General features: G+C 36.8%; 1 protein-coding gene across 5 annotated transcripts in view; it reads right to left on the reverse strand.

Moving 5' to 3' along the window:
• GCFC2 (GC-rich sequence DNA-binding factor 2) overlaps positions 1-20,137 on the reverse strand; it is a 128,993-nt gene that overhangs the window by 5,112 nt on the left and 103,744 nt on the right. For 3 of the 5 annotated variants that reach the window (XM_049651798.1, XM_049651795.1, XM_049651796.1), the window contains exons 10-14: positions 19,249-19,448; positions 16,134-16,284; positions 10,812-10,933; positions 4,083-4,159; positions 2,242-2,308 (exon numbers count right to left, since the gene is read on the reverse strand). In XM_049651798.1, coding sequence (XP_049507755.1) covers positions 2,242-2,308; positions 4,083-4,159; positions 10,812-10,933; positions 16,134-16,284; positions 19,249-19,448 — 617 coding nt within the window. Of the gene's footprint in view, positions 1-2,241; positions 2,309-4,064; positions 4,160-10,811; positions 10,934-16,133; positions 16,285-19,248; positions 19,449-20,137 lie in introns of those variants that run through there. The other 2 variants (XR_007462264.1, XM_049651799.1) reach the window with 2 other exon arrangements.

Consider the following 20,137-nt stretch of genomic DNA (forward strand, 5'->3'; position numbering starts at 1 on the left):
AGAATCCCAAGCAGACTCCCATGTTGTCAGTGCAGAGCCCAACATGGGGCTCGATCTCAGGAACTGTGCGATGGTGACCTAAGCCAAAATCAAGAGTCGGATGCCTAACTGACTGAGCCACCCAGGCACCCCAGACGTGTCAATTTTAGAAACAGCAGAAAAGATTTTTTATCAATTACCTAATTCTTTCCAAACTCTATATATTTGCTCATACTATCTCAATTTTTAGGACTATCACCCCAAATCCATCTCAAATAAGTTAACTGGAGCCTTCCTTTCCAGATCAAAAATTTTCCTCCTCAATTTACATGCCCAGAGCCTGGGGCCATGGGGAAGACCACAGGACTCAAGGAAGGATTCATAAAGGACTACTGTTAAGCCAGTGGTACTGGGGCACTTGAGTGGTTCAGTCAGCTAAGCGTGTAACTCTTGGTTTTGGCTCAGGTCATGATCTCACACTTGGTGAGTTCAAGCCTTGCATCAGGTTCTTTGGCACTGGGTTCTCTGCTGTCAGCACACAGCCCGCTTTGGATCCTCTGTCTCCCTCTGTCTTACCCCTCCTCCACTCACTCAAACATAAACACTTAAAAAAAGAAAAAGAATGAAAAAGACAACTCAAAAAAACACAGCCAGTGCTACTGTTACCAATGGATGATCCTGATATACCATCAAAGCAGACAATCTTATTGCTCTGATATATAAGATTAATAATCTGTGAGTCTGGAGATAAATTGGGTAAAACACTCATAAGAAATTCTAACAAAATTAACACTGGTTGCCTTTTTTCCTCCAAATCCATCTCTTTCAGTGCATTTTATGGTGTTTTCCATTTTCTTTCCACACTTTGTGCTATATTTACTGCAGTGTCTTTCCACACTTCGTGTCATTGTTGATGCTGCTCCCTCTTCTTGGGAAGTCTTTTCCCTGACTCAACCATGTGATAAATAATGGATTCACCCTATTAAAATCTAGACTTGCTGAGGTCACTTACAACCTTCCAGTTGTCAAATCCAGTAAACATTTTCAGTCTTTCTCCCAATTCTCTTCGGTGGCATTTAATACCCTGCCTTCATTCTTAAAAACCCTTTGATTAGTTCTCATGATGCCACCCTCTTGTGACCACTCTAAGCTTCACAATAAATTCTAAGGTTTCTTTTAAGACTTCATTTCTCTGCCTGCCTCTTACGTCAGTGTTTCCCAATGTTCTGAGCCTTCTTCTCGTACTTCACCTCATGAACCTCTCCTTAGAGGCTGTCATTTCTGACCATGGCTCCAAACACTGCCTAGATGTGGCTGACTCCCAAATTTCCAGCTCAGATCTGTCCCCTGCAATTCAGACACCTATATCTATTCCTGTATTTGTCTCACGGGTATCTTCAATTCACTATATCTGAAACAGACCTTTATCTTTCTCCAAACCTATTCCTACTGTATCCCCTCCAATGCCCTCAAAGAATGTCATTATAAGTTACCAAGTTGCCAAAGTCAGAAACTTGGCTGGCACCCTACATAGTCTTCATATGTAATTAATTAGTCATTAAGTACTTTCAGTGCTTTATCCTAAGTATCTTCTGAACCCAACTTCTTACCATCCCTCCCTATTACCACTAATTTAGCCATGACTTCATCCTTTATCTTATTTTTCTAAATGTTTATTTATTTTGAGAGAGAGAAAGCAAGCATGTGCCTGAGCAGGGGCGGAGCAGAGAGAGAGAGAATCCCAAGCAGGCTCTGTGCTGTCATTGCAGAGCCTGACGTGGGGCTCGAACTCACAAACTGTGAGATCATGATGTGAGCTGAAATCAAGAGTCCGATGCTTAACTGACTGAGCCAACCAGGTGCTTGCCTTCCTTTATCTTTTAGACCAGGATAGGACAATGAGGGATTATGGGTTAAATCTAGCTGACTGCCTGGTTTTGTAGAGCCGATAAACTAAAAATGGTTTTTATATTTCGAAATGATTAAAAAAAAAAGTAAAAGGGTAACGTGAAGATTATGATGTTGAGATTTCAGTGTCCAGAAGTGAAGTTTTACTGAAATACAGCCATGCTCATTTGTTTACAAATTGTTTATAACTGTTTTTGCACTACAAAGGCAGAGCTAAATGGTTCAACAGAGAATGTATAGCATTCAAAGCCTAAAATATTTACTATCTGGTCCTTTACAGAAGTTTGATGATCTCTGCTCTATAGTACTCTGGATTTAAAATTAAAAAAATTTATTTTTGTAGTTTTTGCTTACCTTTACACTCGACCAGAACTGTCTTTCTTGGAACTTTGAATGTGGTGATGTTTTGTTTTCTATAGTGCTAATTTGAAACAGAGAAAGAACAAAATGCAAACTGTTAATCTTCCAGAACCAGAGTTTAAAAAAACTCAGTTTTTTTTAACCAAACTAAGCCTTAACACATTAACAGAATGTACATGGAATGCTCTGATGACATCGAAATTACAAGTGCACTTTGATCCAACAACCCTATTTCTGAGAATGCCTTCTATACGTATACAGAATGGTAGGTCTATAAAATTATTCCTAGCATTGTTGCTAATGGTTTATCACTCACATGCCCACCAGTTACAGTACATTATATGAAGGTATATTATGCAGCTTAAAGAATGAAGAAACTACTCTTGTGATGACGTGAAATGACCTCAAAGATGTACTAAGTCAAAAAAAAGTAAGGTACAAGACAATGGTTACAATTGTACTCCTTTCCTATAGAAAAGGGGGGGAAATAAAGACTCCACCAAAACTACTAGAACTGATAAATGCATTCTGTAGTCACAAGATACAAAATTAATACAGAGAAGTTTGTTGCATTTCTCTACACTAATAATGAAGTAGCACAAAGAGAAATTAAGAAAACAGTCCCATTTATAACTGTACCAAAAAGAATAAAATATCTAGGAATAAACTTAACCGAGGAGGTAAAAGACCTATACTCTGCAAATTATAAACTATGGATTAAAGAAAGAAACTGAAGACGACAAGAACACACGGAAAGTTAATTCCATGCTCAGGGACTGGAAGATCCAATACTGTTAAAATGTCTGTATTACCCAAAACAATCTATATAGATTTAATACAATCTCCATCAAAATACCAATGGCATTTTTCACAGAACTAGAACAAATAATACTAAAATTTGTATGGAACCACAGAAACTCCACAAAAAGTCAAAGCAACCGTGAGGAAGAAGAACAAAGCTGGAGGTATCACAATTCCAGATTTCAAGATATATTACAAAGCTGTAGTAGTCAACAGTATGGTACTGGCACAAAAACAGATACATAGATCAATGCAACAGAATACAGAGCCAGAATTAAACCCAAGCTCATATGGTCAACTGATGTACAATCAAAAGGGCAAGATATACAAAGTGAAAAAGACAGTTTCTTCAACAAATGCTGCTGGGAAACTGGACAGCAACATGCAAAACAATGAAACTGGACCACTTTCTAACAACACACACAAAAATAAACTTACACCACACATACACAAAAATGGATTAAAAGACCTAAATGTGAGACCTAAAACCACAAAAATCCTAGAAGAGAGCATAGGCAATAATTTTTTGACATCGACCTTAGCAACATTCTTCTAGATCTGTCTTCTCAGGCAAGGAAAACTAAAAACCAAAAATACCCTACTTGTTTCATAAAGTAAATCCACAATTCACAGATACTTTCTGGCTTTCTGTGCCAGGCACTGTTCTGAGCGCTCTCTTTATCTTCAAAAGGTCCTGTAAAGTAGGCATGAATTTACATACAAAGATACTGATGCACACAAAGGCCCAAAGTCAAATATCTAGTAATGCTAACTCTCGGCTCCCAGAATCTGTGGACTTAACTACTCTGTGATGCCACCTGTCATGTTCTTAACATAAAAAAACCTCTGTCCAGGTGTCAGGCATCATACATGGCATACAAAATGTGACTAATATTTTTTTGAAATCTTAACTTGCATCTTAATAGGTGTATTTATATTTGAGAACACTTAATATAGTTCCTTTTGCATTACTTTCTTAAATCTGTATTACATGATTAGCTATTTCATATAATCTAGATATTAACAGCTCTTACCTCTTTGGATATAGAGGAATAAAAACATCATCTTCTATTGCTTTCTTCACTCTCAAAACAATGGATTTAAGTAAGTCCTATTATATAAAAATTTAAAAGCATCAGTGATAGTCACAGGTCTATTTACCAAAAGAAGTAATTTTAACAGTATAGTACAAATATCAATTAGGTACAAGAGAACTTTATTCACCATGTTGGTGCATTTTCATTGCTGTATAGTATATTCTGTTGCATGAATACTAATAATGGGACATTTAGGTGGTTGTGAGTTTGGGGGCTATTATACACAATACTGCATAAAAGTTCTCGTACCTGTCTTTTAACATACATAGGTATAAATTTCTAATGGAATTTAGTTTATGTCTCTACATTCAACTTTGTACACAATGCCAAAATGTTTTCTGAAGCAGTGATATTCCATTTACATTTCCACCAGCCACGTACAAGAAATCCTGCCTCCCTACATCTTTACTAATAGGTGGTATCCTTTTGTTTTTTAATGTTTGCAATTCCTGGGATATGCAGTCATACTTTATTATGTTTTTTAAATATTTTTTTTACTTTGAGAGAGAAAGAGAGAGGTTGGGGGGAAAGGGTCAAGAGGGGGGAGAGAGAATCCCAAGCAGGGTCCATACTCAGCCTGGACCCAGTATGGGGCTCGATTCCACAACCTGGGGATCACAACGTGAATTGAAATCAAGAGTCAGTCCCTCAACTGACTGAGCCACTCAGGTGCCCCTGTTATGGTTTAATTTTTATTTTCCTTTTGAGTAATGTCATGATGAGCGTCCACTCATTCTTATTTGGCATTTGGACATGCCATTTTGCTAAGTACCTGATTAAAAGCTGCTTGTCTATTCTTTTTTTAAAATTAGATTCTTTCTTACTGATTTGTAGAAGCCTTTTATATATTCTAGCTATGGGTCCTCTGTTGGTTTATCAATGCACTTTGATGTAGTAAATTCACTTTGGCACATGCATTTTATTGTTTATCAAAAATTGGGAACAACCAAAATATTCAATCATAGAGACTTTTTAGTCATCATGATATATCCATCCATTGCAAGAAAATATTAAAGTTTATAAAGACTACTGTAGTAACATACAAAATTAAATATTTAATGAGATAAGGGAAAGAAGTAGGATACAAATGTACACAGTCACTAAGATTATAACTTTGAAGTAAAAGGCTGGATGAGAACATCCTACAATGGTGTCTAGTCCTTGTACTAGGATGAAAATATAAAGGGAGTTTGAATTTTTCTTCATGTATTACCAAAATTTCTATATTACCCTCCTTCTTAAAAAGAAATCCATATTTGAAAAATAAAAATTCCACACAACAGGCTATTTTTCAAGTCAGTGACAATGTGTGTTAGTACAAATTAAGCTGTCAAAAAACTCTATACTGACCAAATTACTCATAAATGTAGAATTCAACCAAATATATTTTTTTTCATAAAAAGTATTTCTAACTGAAGTCCTGTTTCTTTTTCCAGATATCTATGACATATTCCTCCATGGCCACATATCAATGTTTAATTAATATTAAAAACAAAAATTCAATTTTTTTATACTCCAGTTCTTAAACATTCTGATATTTTAAAAGAATAAAGATCATTTTTCTAGGCACTGTCTCCATGGAGTAGTATTTGAACTAATATATATATAAATTACTGAGTTAGTGTTTGTACTAGAAAAGTTATGCTTTTTTTTTTTTTCCATTTAATTTAAATGTTTTTGAGTGCTGGCCCGGACAAACAGTTTTTTTCTTTTTTAAGCAGGCTCTATCTGGGCTTGAAACTCACAACTCTGAGATCAAGACTTGAGCTGAGATCGAGAGCTGGATGCTTAACCGACTGAGCCACCCATGCACCCCTCCGTATTGTTTGAATTTTTGTTTCTTAAAAATAGTTCTCTCAAACAATGCTATAAAGGACATTATTGAGTCAAACAATGGAAGTGGAACATGGATGGTAGATTAAATATAGTCAAGTTTACTGAAAATGATTAAGTGTCCCATGGTTATGTAACAGACTATCTTCATTCTTAGCAATTAGGCAATTTACTCTCAAATTTGTTCAGGAGAAACAAATCATCATGTGTATATATGCAATGGGACAGCAAATAGTAAAGCAAATGGGGCAAAATATTAATAATAAGTGAATCTGGGTAAAGGGCCCATGAGCATGCTATTTTTACTCATGAAAATTTTCTCTAAGTTTGACATTTTTTCTAAAAAGACTGTTTAAAACAAATTAGTATATTTTAAAATTCTGAGCTTATTAACTTTGAGTATTCAAAATACACTATTTTGTGGGGAAAAAAAAGTTCTCCAAACAGTAACCACACAACCACACACACACACCTCTATATATGCTTTAAACTAGCTTTGAAAAGACTCATAAGCTTTAGCTAGCTGGTTTTTACACTGCTCTTTATATTCACAGATAATCCTGGGTGGCTTGGGCAGATGTTGAGGTCCTCAAGGGAGAGTGTGGGCAGGCATTCACTACAGCACGAGCAGCTGTGCTTTTGTGTGTTTGTGTATAGGGGTATGTAAGAACTAATTTGATAAAAGGTCTGTTGATGAAAAAAAAATTTGAAAATTAGCAATCTAAATACATAACTGATATTATTTTCACATTTGCGCTAACTAGTCAACTAACCTATGCCTAAAAACATTTAATGATAGGTAATCACTATCTCGTGAGGCCACCCATATCTTTGGGCAGATATTAACTATTAGATTTCAGTTAACAATGAGAAACAAACTTCTCTCCTGTTCTTCCACTCGCTGGTCCTAATTTACTTCTTAGGATTATACAGAACAAACAAATCCAATTTCCCTTCCACATGACAATTCTTTCGATTCTAAGACTAATACCTCACTTTTCTACATTTTCTCTTTCCCACACCATCTTAGATACTCTCCATTTAATACACTTATACCCAGAATTAAATGCAACACACCCAGGAAAATCTTATCCATGAGTATAGCACATATAACATTTTTACTCAAAATAGCACACAGCCAGGAAAAAGAATTCCCCTTAGTCTTTCTGTTACTCAAGTGACACTGCTGACTCATATTGGGTTTACTGTTGATTATAGATCTCTGGTTTACCTATATTGTTTCAAAGCTATTTCTTTCCTTTTATTTATGCAGCTGAATTTTTGAATGCAAGGGTAGTACATAATGTATATTCCTTTCACATCGCATATTTTGAGAGTCCATTTTCTCAGTATTTGAAATCTTTTTGGATACTATTCTACTATCCAGAAGTCTGTGATAGAATTCCTAGCTTTGTGCCATTGACAAACTTTATTACCATGCATTTTACATCTTCATCTGGTTCAAAAAAAAAAAATATTGAACAGGGCAAATACTGAGAAGATATCTCATACTAAAAGACTACCTTCATAGGTAGCCACATCCCTCTTGGTCAGTATTCTTTAGGTATATGCTACCAGTTTCTTGTATCTCACCATACCACTGTTAAGCTTATCATTCTCCATTTGATCCATAAGAACGATCATAGCATACTTAAATATATCACCTGCTCTAACTGCACAGTACCTTATTTATCATGAAAGTAACCGAGACAGTATGAGAGAATTTGAGTTTATAAGCAATCACCTGTATTTAGGCACTCTATCAATGACACATTACAGTAATCACTACTTTTTTTTAAAAGTCTTCATAATCCACCTCTGTAATCTATTTTAGAACTTAACAAGAATCAAAACTATTCTCACCAGGGATTAGCTTACAGAATCATCTGGTTCTTACTTCGAAAACAGGAACTATGCTGTATGATTCCACTCTTCTGGAACCTTTTTCATCTCTTCAATTTCTTACACATCACTGAAAAAAATACAGTGATCTCACTGGCAAGGCCAACCGTCTTAGTAGCCAGAAACATTATGTAGTTCAGTGATTCTTAACTAGGAGTGATTGTGCCATGCCCAGGGAATATCTTACGATGTCTGGAGATATTTTTGGTTGTCAAGACTGGGGAGCACTACTGTCATCTAGTGGGTAGAGGCCAGGAAAGCTGCTAGCATGCTACAATGCACAGGACAACTTCCCACAACAAATAATTATCTGCTCCAAGTGCCAAGGCTGCTGAAACTGAAAAATCCTGATATAGTCAAGTGTCTTACTAATCACACAAAGAACCCATTTTCAATATTCATAGTAGGAGGGCTTCCAGAATAAAAAATTACTGGTCTAAAAACTTCATGAGTCTATCTGTAACACTTTTGAAAGATTTTAGTTATTATAAGTTGCAAAGTGTCAGGCCTATTGCTTAATACCCAAGTAACCTTTTACAAGTGACATGGCCCTCTGGGCCCCACCTTCTTCCATCTGTAAAATGCAGTTAAAGTCAACACATTTTACAAGGTTGTGAACATCAAGTGAGATAATGTGAAAGTGTTTAATAAATGGTAAAGCACTGGGGTTACCTGGTGGCTCAGTCGGTTAGTGTCTGACTTTAGCTCAGGTTGTGATCTCACAGTTTGTCAGTTCAAGCCCCACATAGGGCTCCCTGGTGTCAGCAAAGAGCTCGCTTTGGATCCTCTGTTCGCCCCTGCTCTCTGTCCCTGCCCTGCTTGTGCTCTCTCACTCAAAAATAAATAAACGTTAAAAAAAAAAATGGTAAAGCACTATTTATATTTAGGTTATAATTACATAGTCTCATATAAGGAGCAAACACAGGATTCCATATCTACTTCCTTATAGATCTTCTCTACTAATCCTGGTTCCATGCTCTGTAACAACACAGAATAAATCTATTCCTTCTTCAAATACAGAATCTTCACGCATATCTTCTTCTAAGTTAAATATCTCTAATTTCTACAATGATTTTCATATGTTATCTGTCTTTATCCTTTTGGAGAAAGGTGAAAAATGCCCTCTTTCCCATCAGTTGCTATGTTTAAATCCTTTACTTTCCATTAGGTCCCAGTTCAAATGCACCTTGAACATAAAGTCTTCCACTGTGAAACATAACTTCTTTCTCCTGTTTCTCTTTTGAAGTTTCATAGCATTTTATCTGGGGTGCTCAGGGAAGGCCATGTGGTCAGTAACATGGGCTTAGGCTTTAAAATAAGATTAATTAAGGTTCAAATCCTGGCTCCTGACTCAAGATATTACTATGAACAAATTTCTGACATTCAGTTTCTTCATCTGTAATATGAAGCTATCATCCAATTTTTAATAGAGCTGCTAGAACCAAGTGAGATGTCACAGGTATAAGACCTAACAGAGTGCCAAGTACACAGTGGGAATTAAATAAGTGTTCCTTGTTCTCCTCCACCTCTCACTTCCTATTTAATTTATTTTTAAAGTTCATTTTGAGGGAGAGAGAGAGAGAGAAAGCAGATGGGAAGGGGAGAGAGAGAGGGAGAGAGAGAATCCCAAGCAGGCTCCACACTGTCAGAGTAGAGCCCAATGTGGGACTTGAACTCACAAACCATGAGATCATGACCTGAGCTAAAATCAAGAGTTGGTTGCTTAACCAGGAGCCATCCGGATGCTCCTCACTTCCTATTTTAAGTAACAATTTATGTAAATCTTATTTCCTTTAAGATTACATGCTTCTTGAAGGCAGAATCATGCCAATTTCCCTCTTCTCCCTCCTACTTCTTACAGCTTCCCTCCTTCATAATTCCAAGTGCTAAAATTTAATGGTGTTCAGAATATGAATGTGATATGTCTCCTTGCTTCTCAACCACCTTGGTTATTCTACTCCAGATACTCTCTAGATAGTCAATCTCTCTCAATTTCTTTAAAGTTCAACATATAATTGGTTTACTGAATTAACTACATGAATATATGACATTCTCATCACCAGGATGATTAAAAAACAGAGTACCACAATAAAAGTGTAAGATTTACTGGACTCTCATCAAAGCCTCTATAAAGTCCCTCCTTATATGTTAAGTAAAACTCAATTCTAAATCATGGTAAGATGAAAACCTATACTCTGGACTTTTTTTAAGGATTTTTTTTTTTTTTTAATTTTAAGTACAACTACACCCCAATGTGGGGCTCGAATTCACAATCCTAAGATCAACAAGACTCACATGCTCTACCAACTGGAGCCTACCAGGTGCCCCATATCGTATTGAACTTTGAATCTTAAAGGGATTACTGTTCTTAACTTTGGCAGACTACAAATATACAGTTAATATCATGAATGTTAACCCAATTTTAAAATAACTATTAAAGCAAAGCCAAAATACTACTAGATTTTTGCCAAAAGAACAAAGGTAAATAATTCTTTTCTTTTAGAAGGAACAAATTTGCACTAATTCATTTATGCCTGCTCATCTCTGCAGTGCCAATGTATATTCACAAACCTAAAAGATGGCTGGCTGGACCATGAGAACAAAAACCAGACCACTGAACAGAGAGGAATAAACTAATTAGAATAAAAGCGATAATATGGGTCTTATTACATGTATGTGTATTTTATAATTAATAACGATTGCCATCCCTGTTAAAGTGTTCATAAATATCAAGGTATAGTCTTTCATCTAATTATTACAAAGAGCAAGAAATGGTCAATCCTAGTTTTTATAAATCAAAAGTAAATCTATCTTTCACCAAATTGCGTTCTGGTAATTATTTCTTCTGCATCTTCTGTAAACAAACATTTATAACAAAATTACATTAAGTTATAAATAAATCAAGAAGTTTGTAACTTTAGAAATTATTACCTGTTTGCCTTTACTAACTTCATTTCCACAAGTGGAAAGTTCTTCAAGAATCACTGTGCAGTGTGTTATTAAACTTGTTGTCTGTGAGGTCGACAAGGGATCCCAAATGAATTCTACAAAGTCTGAAACAAAAGTTTCAGTAGTGTACAATTTATTTCCTAGATTGCTTTGCCTGTCACGTGTAAATAACTCAGGTCTTCAGAAAAGACTTCCCTCCTTTGTATTAAAATCCATGCCATTCATTACCATTATGTATTTGCATACATCTTCAATTTCCTTGTCCTTTTTGGGCTCTGCTGAACTTGGCTCACTCAATCACAGCCCTAGTTAAATCCACTGGTTATTGAGTCTGTGGCTCCAACTATGTGGCTAAAACATGGCTAGAAAAAAATACACTTTAAATTTATCACTGTGAAACCCCAGTGAACTCTTCAAGCTGTCTAGTAATCATTGTTTCCCTGGCCCATTCCCCCTCCCTCCCATGCAGATGATTATTTCCTGTGCTTTCCTTCCTCTTCACTCTGTTAATGGACTTGACTCTTCCAGATGACTATTTACTTTTTTTCTTCTCTTCCCTTGCTCTCATCTTCAGCTGATTACTTCCTCAACGATGAGAAAATAGATCAGAAGAGATGTTCTACAAAGGACTACCACAGAATCTACACACCTACCTGCATCTATACCCACATATTCTTGTCTTCCATTCTCATGGATAAAGCACCACACTCCTCGCTAAGGCCAATCTTTTATTTGTGCAAAAGGTATCAACCCCTTTGGCTTACTGGAAGATTCTGTTCCCAGAATTCTACCCTCTTTATTTAAATATTTTTAAAATATTTATTTTTGAGAGACGGTGGGGGGGGGGGGAGCAGGCAGAGAGGGAGACACAGAACTCGAAGCAGGCTGCAGGCTCTGTGCTGCCAGCATAGAGCTCAATATGGGGCTTGAATTCACAAACTGTGAGATCACAACCTGAGCTGAAGTCAGGTGTTTAACTGACTGAGCCACTCAGGCACCCCCAGAATTCTGCCCTCTTAACTCCGGTATTGCCATTGCTTCTACTGGATCTTCCCCATCAGTCTCCAATTATTCTCTTATATTAAAAATAATGCCTCCCTTGACCCTTCTTTCCCCTCTACTACGGCCTTATTTCTTTCCTTCATTTTATAATAATTCTTCAAAAAACTCTCTGAACTGTCTATTTCCAATTTATCTCCTCCTATTAACTCTCGAATACACTTCAATTAGGCCTCATCTCCAACCATTCTACCTAAACAACTACTTTTACCATCGCAAAACCTAATGGTTGATTCTAGTCCCCATCTGATTTATCTGCAACAGTTGATCATTTCCCTCACAAACATTTTTAAAAATTTTTATTTATTTTTGAGAGAGAAAGAGAGAGGGAGAGAGAGAACAAATTCAGGAGGGGTAGAGAGAGAGAATCCCCAAAAGGCTCTGCCCTATCAGTGCAGAGCCCCATATTGGGCTCAAATCCACGAGCCACAAGATCATGACCTGAGCCACCCAGGCAACACCAAACATTTTTTTTTCTTGGCATCCGGGATACCACTCCAAGTTTCGCACCTACCTCTCTGGTCTCCTTTGCTGGCTGCCTTTCATCTCTTTTGACTTTAAAAACGCTGGAGTACCTCAGGACTCAGCTCACTTACCTTCTCTTTCCTATTCATGTTTATCCCTTAGTATTTAAGGTCAGTTTTGCAGCTTTAAATGTCATCCACGTGCTGATAAATTCCAAATTTATGTCTGCTACTTGGACCTCTCCTTTATGCTGATATATTCAACAACCTAGCTGATATCTCTACCTGGATGGTAGGCATCAGAAACTCAACATTTGTCAAACTGAGCTCCTGATAACACCTCCTTACCCTAAAGCTCCTCTCAGTCTTTTCCATTTCAGGAAATGGCGAATCTGTCCTTCCAAATGCTCAGGCCCAATCCCATGCGGGCACTCTTAATTCCTCTCTTGCTCACACAACCAATCCATTCTCAAACTGTTAGTGCTGTCTTTGAAATGTATGCTTAATTCGACCACTTTTCAGCACCTCCACTTTTAACACTCTAGTCGAAGCCAGTATCACCTGTTGCTTAATTACTGCAAAAGCTTAAGTAGTCTGCCCACTGTTCATTCTCAACACGGTAACTACAGCGATTCTGTTAAAATGTTAGGCAGATAGTATCATTCCTCTGTTCAAAACTCTCTGGGCACCTGGGTGGCTCAGTCAGTTAAGCACCCAACTTCAGCTCAAGTCATGATCTCGTGGTTTATGAGTTCAAGCCCTGCATCAAGCTCTCTGCTGTCAGCACAGAGCCCACTTAGGATTCTTTGTCCACCTCTCTCTCTGCCCCTCTCCTACTTGTTCTCTCTCTCTCTCAAAGTAAGTATACTTAAAAAAAATAACTCTTCAATTACTTCTCACTTTTTCACTTACAATAAAAAAAATGAAGTCCTTACAAATGATTATAAGGACTCACATAATGTAGCTCATGCCATTTTGTTAACTTCTACCTGCTTTCCACCCTTCCTCACTCTAGTATAGCTACACTGGCCTATGTGCTGTTTTTCAATCAAATTAGGCCAGCTCCTGCCTCAGGGCCTTTGTATTTGCTGTTTCCACTGCCTTGGATTCTGTTTCCTCAGATATTCATATGGCCCACTTCTTCCTTTCGGAATTGGCCAATCTATTTTATTTTATTTATTTATTTTTTATTTTAGAGGGAAAGCGTACATGAGTGGGGAAGAGAGGGAGAGGGAGAGAGAATCTTAAGGAAAATCTTAAGCTGGCTCTAGTCTAGGGAAGAGCCCAGCGTGGTACTCTATGCCATGTCCCTGGGATCATGACCTGAGCTGAAATCAAGAGTTGGACGCTCAAAACTGACTAAGCCACCGAGGCACCCCTAGCCAATCTATTTTACATTGCACTCCTCTTCAATAATTCGTATCCCTTTCCCTTACCTTTTCATCTTAGCCCTCATAACTAATATGTTCTAGATTTTATTTATCTTGTTTATTTTATTTTTTTTTTACAGAATATAAGCTCCTGGAGGGAAGGGATTATTATTCACTATATATGCTGAAGCAACAACAGGGTCTGACATAGGACAGACCCTTGTAAAACACAAGTTAAATAACAGAAAAAATGAAATAGGTTAAAAAAAAAAAAGCAAAAAACAAAACAGTGATTTCTCAAGCATCTGGTAAGTTAGGCTTCTAACAACTTTAGAGATAACTGGTCAACTAATACTGAGAGCCTACTATGTACCTAATGTTCAGTACAAGAGACAGCATAAACAAGATTATTAGGTAGGTAGCTGCCTTTGAAGAACTCTAATGGCAAATACATTTATATCAGCAATTACAATTCAATGTGTAAGTATCACTACAAGTTCAGAGTGCTACAGGAACCCAGAAAGGTGTGCCTAAACCAGTTCCTAGAAGTGATGTTCATACTGAGTCCTAACAGATAAAGAGGAGTTAGCAAGATAGAAGAAGTGGGCTGGGAGGTTTGTCAAAAGGATGAAACACAGAAGATACAAGAATACAGCTGAAATACACAAGTGGGGATGAGGGAAAAGAGGAGTGGAGCTTAGCAAGAGATGGGGTTGGAGAATTACTAAGCAGAGAGGTGATTCTGAAAGACTAAGAAAGTCATGTTAAAGAGTTTAGACTTCATCCCAAGGGCAGTTAAGAATAATAAAGTGTTTTAAGTGAGGTATGACAGAAGCAGATTCACATTTTAGACAGATTACTTTGGTTGTTGTATAGAAAATAGGTTAGAAAATGGAAAAAAACCAGATGTGGCAATTGCTTATGGAAGGAAGGAAGGAAGGAAGGAAGGAAGATGGAGGAGCGAATGACTTGAAAGTCCTGGTTTGAATACACGGGTAGATAGATGGAGATGTCACTTTCTAGACAAGGAATATAAGAAGAACAGATCTACAGCAAAGGATTTAAGTATGATCTGACATGTGGACTGTGAGGTGTCTGTTGAACATCCAAGTGGATGTATTCGGAAGGTACTTTGATAAGAAAGATCCGGATTTTCTCCGGTTCCTTTGGACTTAAAATTGTGTAGAGGAGTACCATCCAAAGTAACTTTCTAAATGATGGAAAAAACACATTATATCTGCACTATTTGATGGACACAACCTACATATGACTACTAAGAATTTAGTGTCATTAGTGTGACTGAGGGACTGAATTTTAATTTTTATTTCGTTGAAATGTGTATTTTAATAACCACATTTAGTTACTGGTTACCACAATGAACACAAATATAGATAACACTAAAACAGAGTATGAAATAGCCTAGGGGTTCATGAAGAGTACAAGGGCATCCAGGACAGAACTTAAGAATAAATACACAGTATTAATTTCTCATAATTCTACTTACTTGAGGTTTAATTTTAAGTGAAGTATTTGGAGTTTTCAGAAGAGTATTTAAATCAGTCATATATATTCTGTGCTATCATTAAGACAACTAGGTAAAAGTAGTAACTTAATACAACCATGACTGCACTGCAAGATATGCTGAGAAAAATCTTAAAGTTTTAGCCAAATTGGCTAAGAAGCAATAGAAAGTAGTTGCTTCATCATTTAAGACAGTTCTATAGACTTTGCTATCAAAATCCATTCTCAGGGCCATGGTGAAACAGATCTTTATCAAGTACAATTTCAGTTTAAATAAGCCTTCAGACTGAAGCACAAGCATCAATGCTAAATGCAGATATGAAGATGTAGTAATGTTTTTTAAAGAAAAAATAACAAGGGGCGCCTGGGCGGCTCAGTCAGTTAAGTGTCTGGCTTTGGCTGGGGTCACAATCTTGCAGTTGGTTGAGTTCAAGCCCCTCGTCATGCTCTGTGCTGACAGCTCAGAGTCTGGAGCCTGCTTTGGATTCTGTGTCTCCCTCTCTCTCTGCCCCTCCCCTGCTCATGCTCTGTCTTGCTCTCTCAAAAATAAACAAACGTTAAAAAAAAAAATAACAAGAAAGGGGAAGAAGTCAAGGGAAAGGAAGAAATACATGCAGTAGGAATCAAATAAATGACTTAGGGGTTATAAAAGCAACACTAATGTCACAAATGCTAAAGGCTGAAGAATACTAGCTAGTCTGGTAGCCAATCACTTGTGCAAACAAGCTCTTTTAACCACCTTCAATTATGACATCTCTTGATTTTTAATGCATATTACTTTCCCTGTATTTGAAAACTTCTGATAAAAGAATCTGTGACTGTAACAGAAATTAATGATCTTCGATCTGCCTCTGCCAGAGAACAATTTTATCAAGTTTACAAAGCAGTACCTGTAAGTCGAGGAATAACTGTTTTATTGATGATAGCAGACATGATTTTCTTATCAGAACCATCTTCCTTCTTTGAATCTTCCATACTGCTAGCCATATATTCTTCTATAGATGTGAACCATGGCATCTGTTTTAAGCCTACAGCATCAAACTTATAAATAAAATTATTAAAGTTATCAATAAATTCTTACATAGTTTATTTTTAAAAAGTTAATTTTTTCAGTAATCACTAGAGCTTTTCTGAGGAAAAAAAAAAAAAGAGTAATTCCATATTTTAACCCCCTGTATAAAGCACTAGACCAAGGGTAGGCAGGATGGCATGACTAGGACAAGATGTCTCAAAAATATGACAGAAAACTACATTCCATGCATCATTCATATGACAAACATGCCAAAAATGCCATATTCAGAACCTACCACACTTTACTACTGAAAAAAAAAATACACATTTGTAAGAATATCACTTAAAATAAATACAGATTTTGTTTACAAAAATTCAATTTACATCATACAAAATTCACTTTTGGTTCCCTCAATTCTCATAGGCACAAATGTGTATTTTATAGGTGGTTTAGCTTATGAGGCAAGTAGCAGATGGCCAATTATGATCTGTTGAATGAATGAATGAATGAACAGACCTCCACTAGGTGTAACAGAGTACTCAATTTGGCCTGAGTGCTTAACAACGAGGCTCCTGTGCAACAAACTGCTTACCATTTTCTTAGGGATAAGCTTAGTTTCTATATTATGAAGACTGCCTGGCCCTGAACCCAACACAGTGAACAACAGACATGCATGACTGGGGCAGAGAAAGATAAAAGGACATGGTTCTGTCGCCTTCACTTCGTTAAATTTTTATCTTCAGTTTTCCTCTATTCTTACAACTTTGTTTTCTTATTTCCATTTTCTTACTAGGCACATCCACATGGATGTTCCACTATCATTTCAGCATCCATGTACAAAGTAAAACTTCCTTCAAAATCTTTTTCCCTCTGGAAAGTTCCCGTTTCTATTAATGGAACTACCGCTGTTCTAATAACCCAGAATCAAAACACTGGGGTCACCTTTCAATGTGGTGTGTTAAGGTTATTCTTGGTATTTTACTAATTCTTTAATTTTAATTCCAATATAGTTAAAATAGTTGTATTAGTTTCAGGTATACAATATAGTGATTCCACAATTCCATACATCACTCAGTGCTCATCACAAGTGCACTCCTTAATCCTCATTGCCTACTTCACCCATTCCCCTAACCCTCTCCCTTCTGGTAACCATCAGTTTGTTCTCCACAGTTACAAGTATATTTCTTGATTTGTCTCTTTTTCCTTTGCTCATTTGTTTCTTAAATTCCACATTTGAGTGAAGTCATATAGTATTTGTCTTCCTCTGACTTATTTCACTTAGCATTATACTCTCTAGCTCCATCCATGTTGTTGCATATGGCAAGGTTTCGTTCTTTTTTATGGCTGAGTAATATTCCATTGTGTATATAGAGACACACACACACATACCCCACATCTTCTTTATCCTTTCATCAGTCGAAGGACACTTAGGCTGCTTCCATACCGTGGCTACTGTAAATAACGCTACTACAAACGTCGGGGTGCGTGTATGAATTAACGTTTTTGTATTTTGGGGGTAAATACCCAGCAGTGTGATTACTGGATCAGAGGGTAGTTCTATTTTTTAACTTTTTGAGGAACTTCCATACCATTTTCCATAGTGGCTGCACCAGTTTGCATTCCCATCAACAGTGCATGAAGATTCCTTTTTTCTGCACATCCTCACCATCACTTGTTTCTTGTGTTTTTTATTTTAGCCATTCTGACAGGTTTAAAGTGATGTCTCACTGTGGTTTTGATTTGTATTTCCCTAATGATCAATTATGTTGAGCATCTTTTCATGTGTCTGTTGGTTGTGTGGATGTCTTCTTTGGAGAAATGTCTATTCGTGTCTTCTGCCCAATTGTTAATTGCATTGTTTGGTTTTTTGAGGGTGTTGAACTGTGTAAGTTCTTCATACATTTTATTTAAAAAAAAAATTTTTTTTTTAACGTTTTATTTTTGAGACAGAGAGAGACAGAGCATGAACGGGGGAGGGGCAGAGAGAGAGGGAGACACAGAATCGGAAGCAGGCTCCAGGCTCTGAGCCATCAGCCCAGAGCCCGACGCGGGGCTCAAACTCACGGTCCGCGAGATCGTGACCTGAGCCGAAGTTGGACGTTTAACCGACTGAGCCACCCAGGCGCCCCAGTTCTTCATACATTTTAGATGCTAACCCTAATTTATTAGATATGTCATTTGCAAATATCTTCTCCTGTTCAGTAGGCTGCCTTTTAGTTTTGTTGTTTCCTTCACTGTGCAGAAGCTTTTTACTGATTCTTAATTCACAAAACCTCCTATAATCAACCCTTTATTTCTCTTCCCTTTATCACTATCACTGTATGTAAGGGATTCACTACCTTGGACTTGGGCTACAGCAATAGCCTTCCAGTATTATCTCACCTGTTTCTTCCCTCCAAGTTAGCCAGCTGCTAGGACTTCCTAAAACACTACTTTCATAATTCTACTCTTCCCATTATTTATCAAAATAAGTTCCTATCTCTTAATTTAGGATCTGAACCTCTATGAAGCCTCTAGCTCCTGAACTAGGATTTCTCCTTACGTACCTTTACAAAAAAAGTTTTCCTTTTTTTCTCCTGTTTTAAATCTTATATAACCTTCAAATCCTCATTTAAATCCCTCCTCAGTGTAGCTTTCCAAACCAAATAGTCCCAATATAGCATCTCCAACTTCAAAACTCTTGGTACCTATATCACACAGACTAAAATTCTTAAAAGCTAATACTACCTTCACATTTTTCAATGATTTAAAAATGACCTTAACTTACCATAGAAGAAGCTGAAAGACAACAAAAAAGTGTTTCCTTGACAGACATTTAGTGCTATTCAGCCTTAAATATAAGGGAAGAACCAAGAAAACATGAATGCAGACTACTACCCCAAAGCACTAATTATCAATTCCAACTCTGTGTATTTTAAAGCTAACCTAATAACAAGGGCACTTCAGTAATGAACAGGACAGAATTATTTCTTTCACATGTTAAGCTTAAATACCTTAAGAGGATTCCAATCAATCAACTGAAGTCGGATTAGGGGATTTAAAAGCTTCGGTATGCATAAACTAATGAAAGCTTCATAATAAGAATCAGGAAACTTTTCTCGCCATTGTTGAAATTTCAACAAAATATTTTGGATATTACAAAAATCATCATGTACATCTTCAAAAATCTGCTTGTGATCCCGTAAAATTTCACCTGTAAACAAAAGGAGTCTCTGTATATTTTGCATTTTAAGTTTGTGAGCTTTGCTTCCTGTAAACATCATCACGTGTAACGACGTATGTACTCAACAGAGCTGAAAACTTTCCTTTGATATTAACAGATAAATTACCTTTTATTTTTAAAAAAATCACTTTAATAGCAATACTGACACTAACAAAATCGACCACTTATCGATTCCCTGCTATTTCAGCATCATAACTATCTTCTCTACAAGGTAGGTGTGACTATTTATAAGACAAAAAAAACGAGCAAACAACATGAGACTCAGGGAGGTCTATGGATCTAAGATCACACAAAATAGAGACAGTCTTCAAACCCATCTGTTTGACTGTAAAACCCACATTAAAAAATTTTTTTTTAACTTTTATTTGTTATTTGAGAGACAAAGTGGGGGATTGGAAGGGGCAGAGAGAGAGAGAGAGAGAGAGAGAGAGAGAGAGAGAAAATCTGAAGCAGGCTCCAGGCTCTGAGCTGTCAGCACAGAGCCTGACACAGGGCTCGAGACCATGAGCTGTGAGATCATGACCAACCTGAGCCAAAGTTGGACACTTAACAGACTACACTACCCAGGCGGCCCTGTAAAGCTCACGTTCTTTCAAATATGTGACATTTTACCTATGAATCACTAAAATAATGTTATTAAATTTAAATGTTTTATTTAT

This window comes from Panthera uncia (assembly GCF_023721935.1).
Source record: "Panthera uncia isolate 11264 chromosome A3 unlocalized genomic scaffold, Puncia_PCG_1.0 HiC_scaffold_11, whole genome shotgun sequence".
Classification (NCBI taxonomy): domain Eukaryota; kingdom Metazoa; phylum Chordata; class Mammalia; order Carnivora; family Felidae; genus Panthera; species Panthera uncia.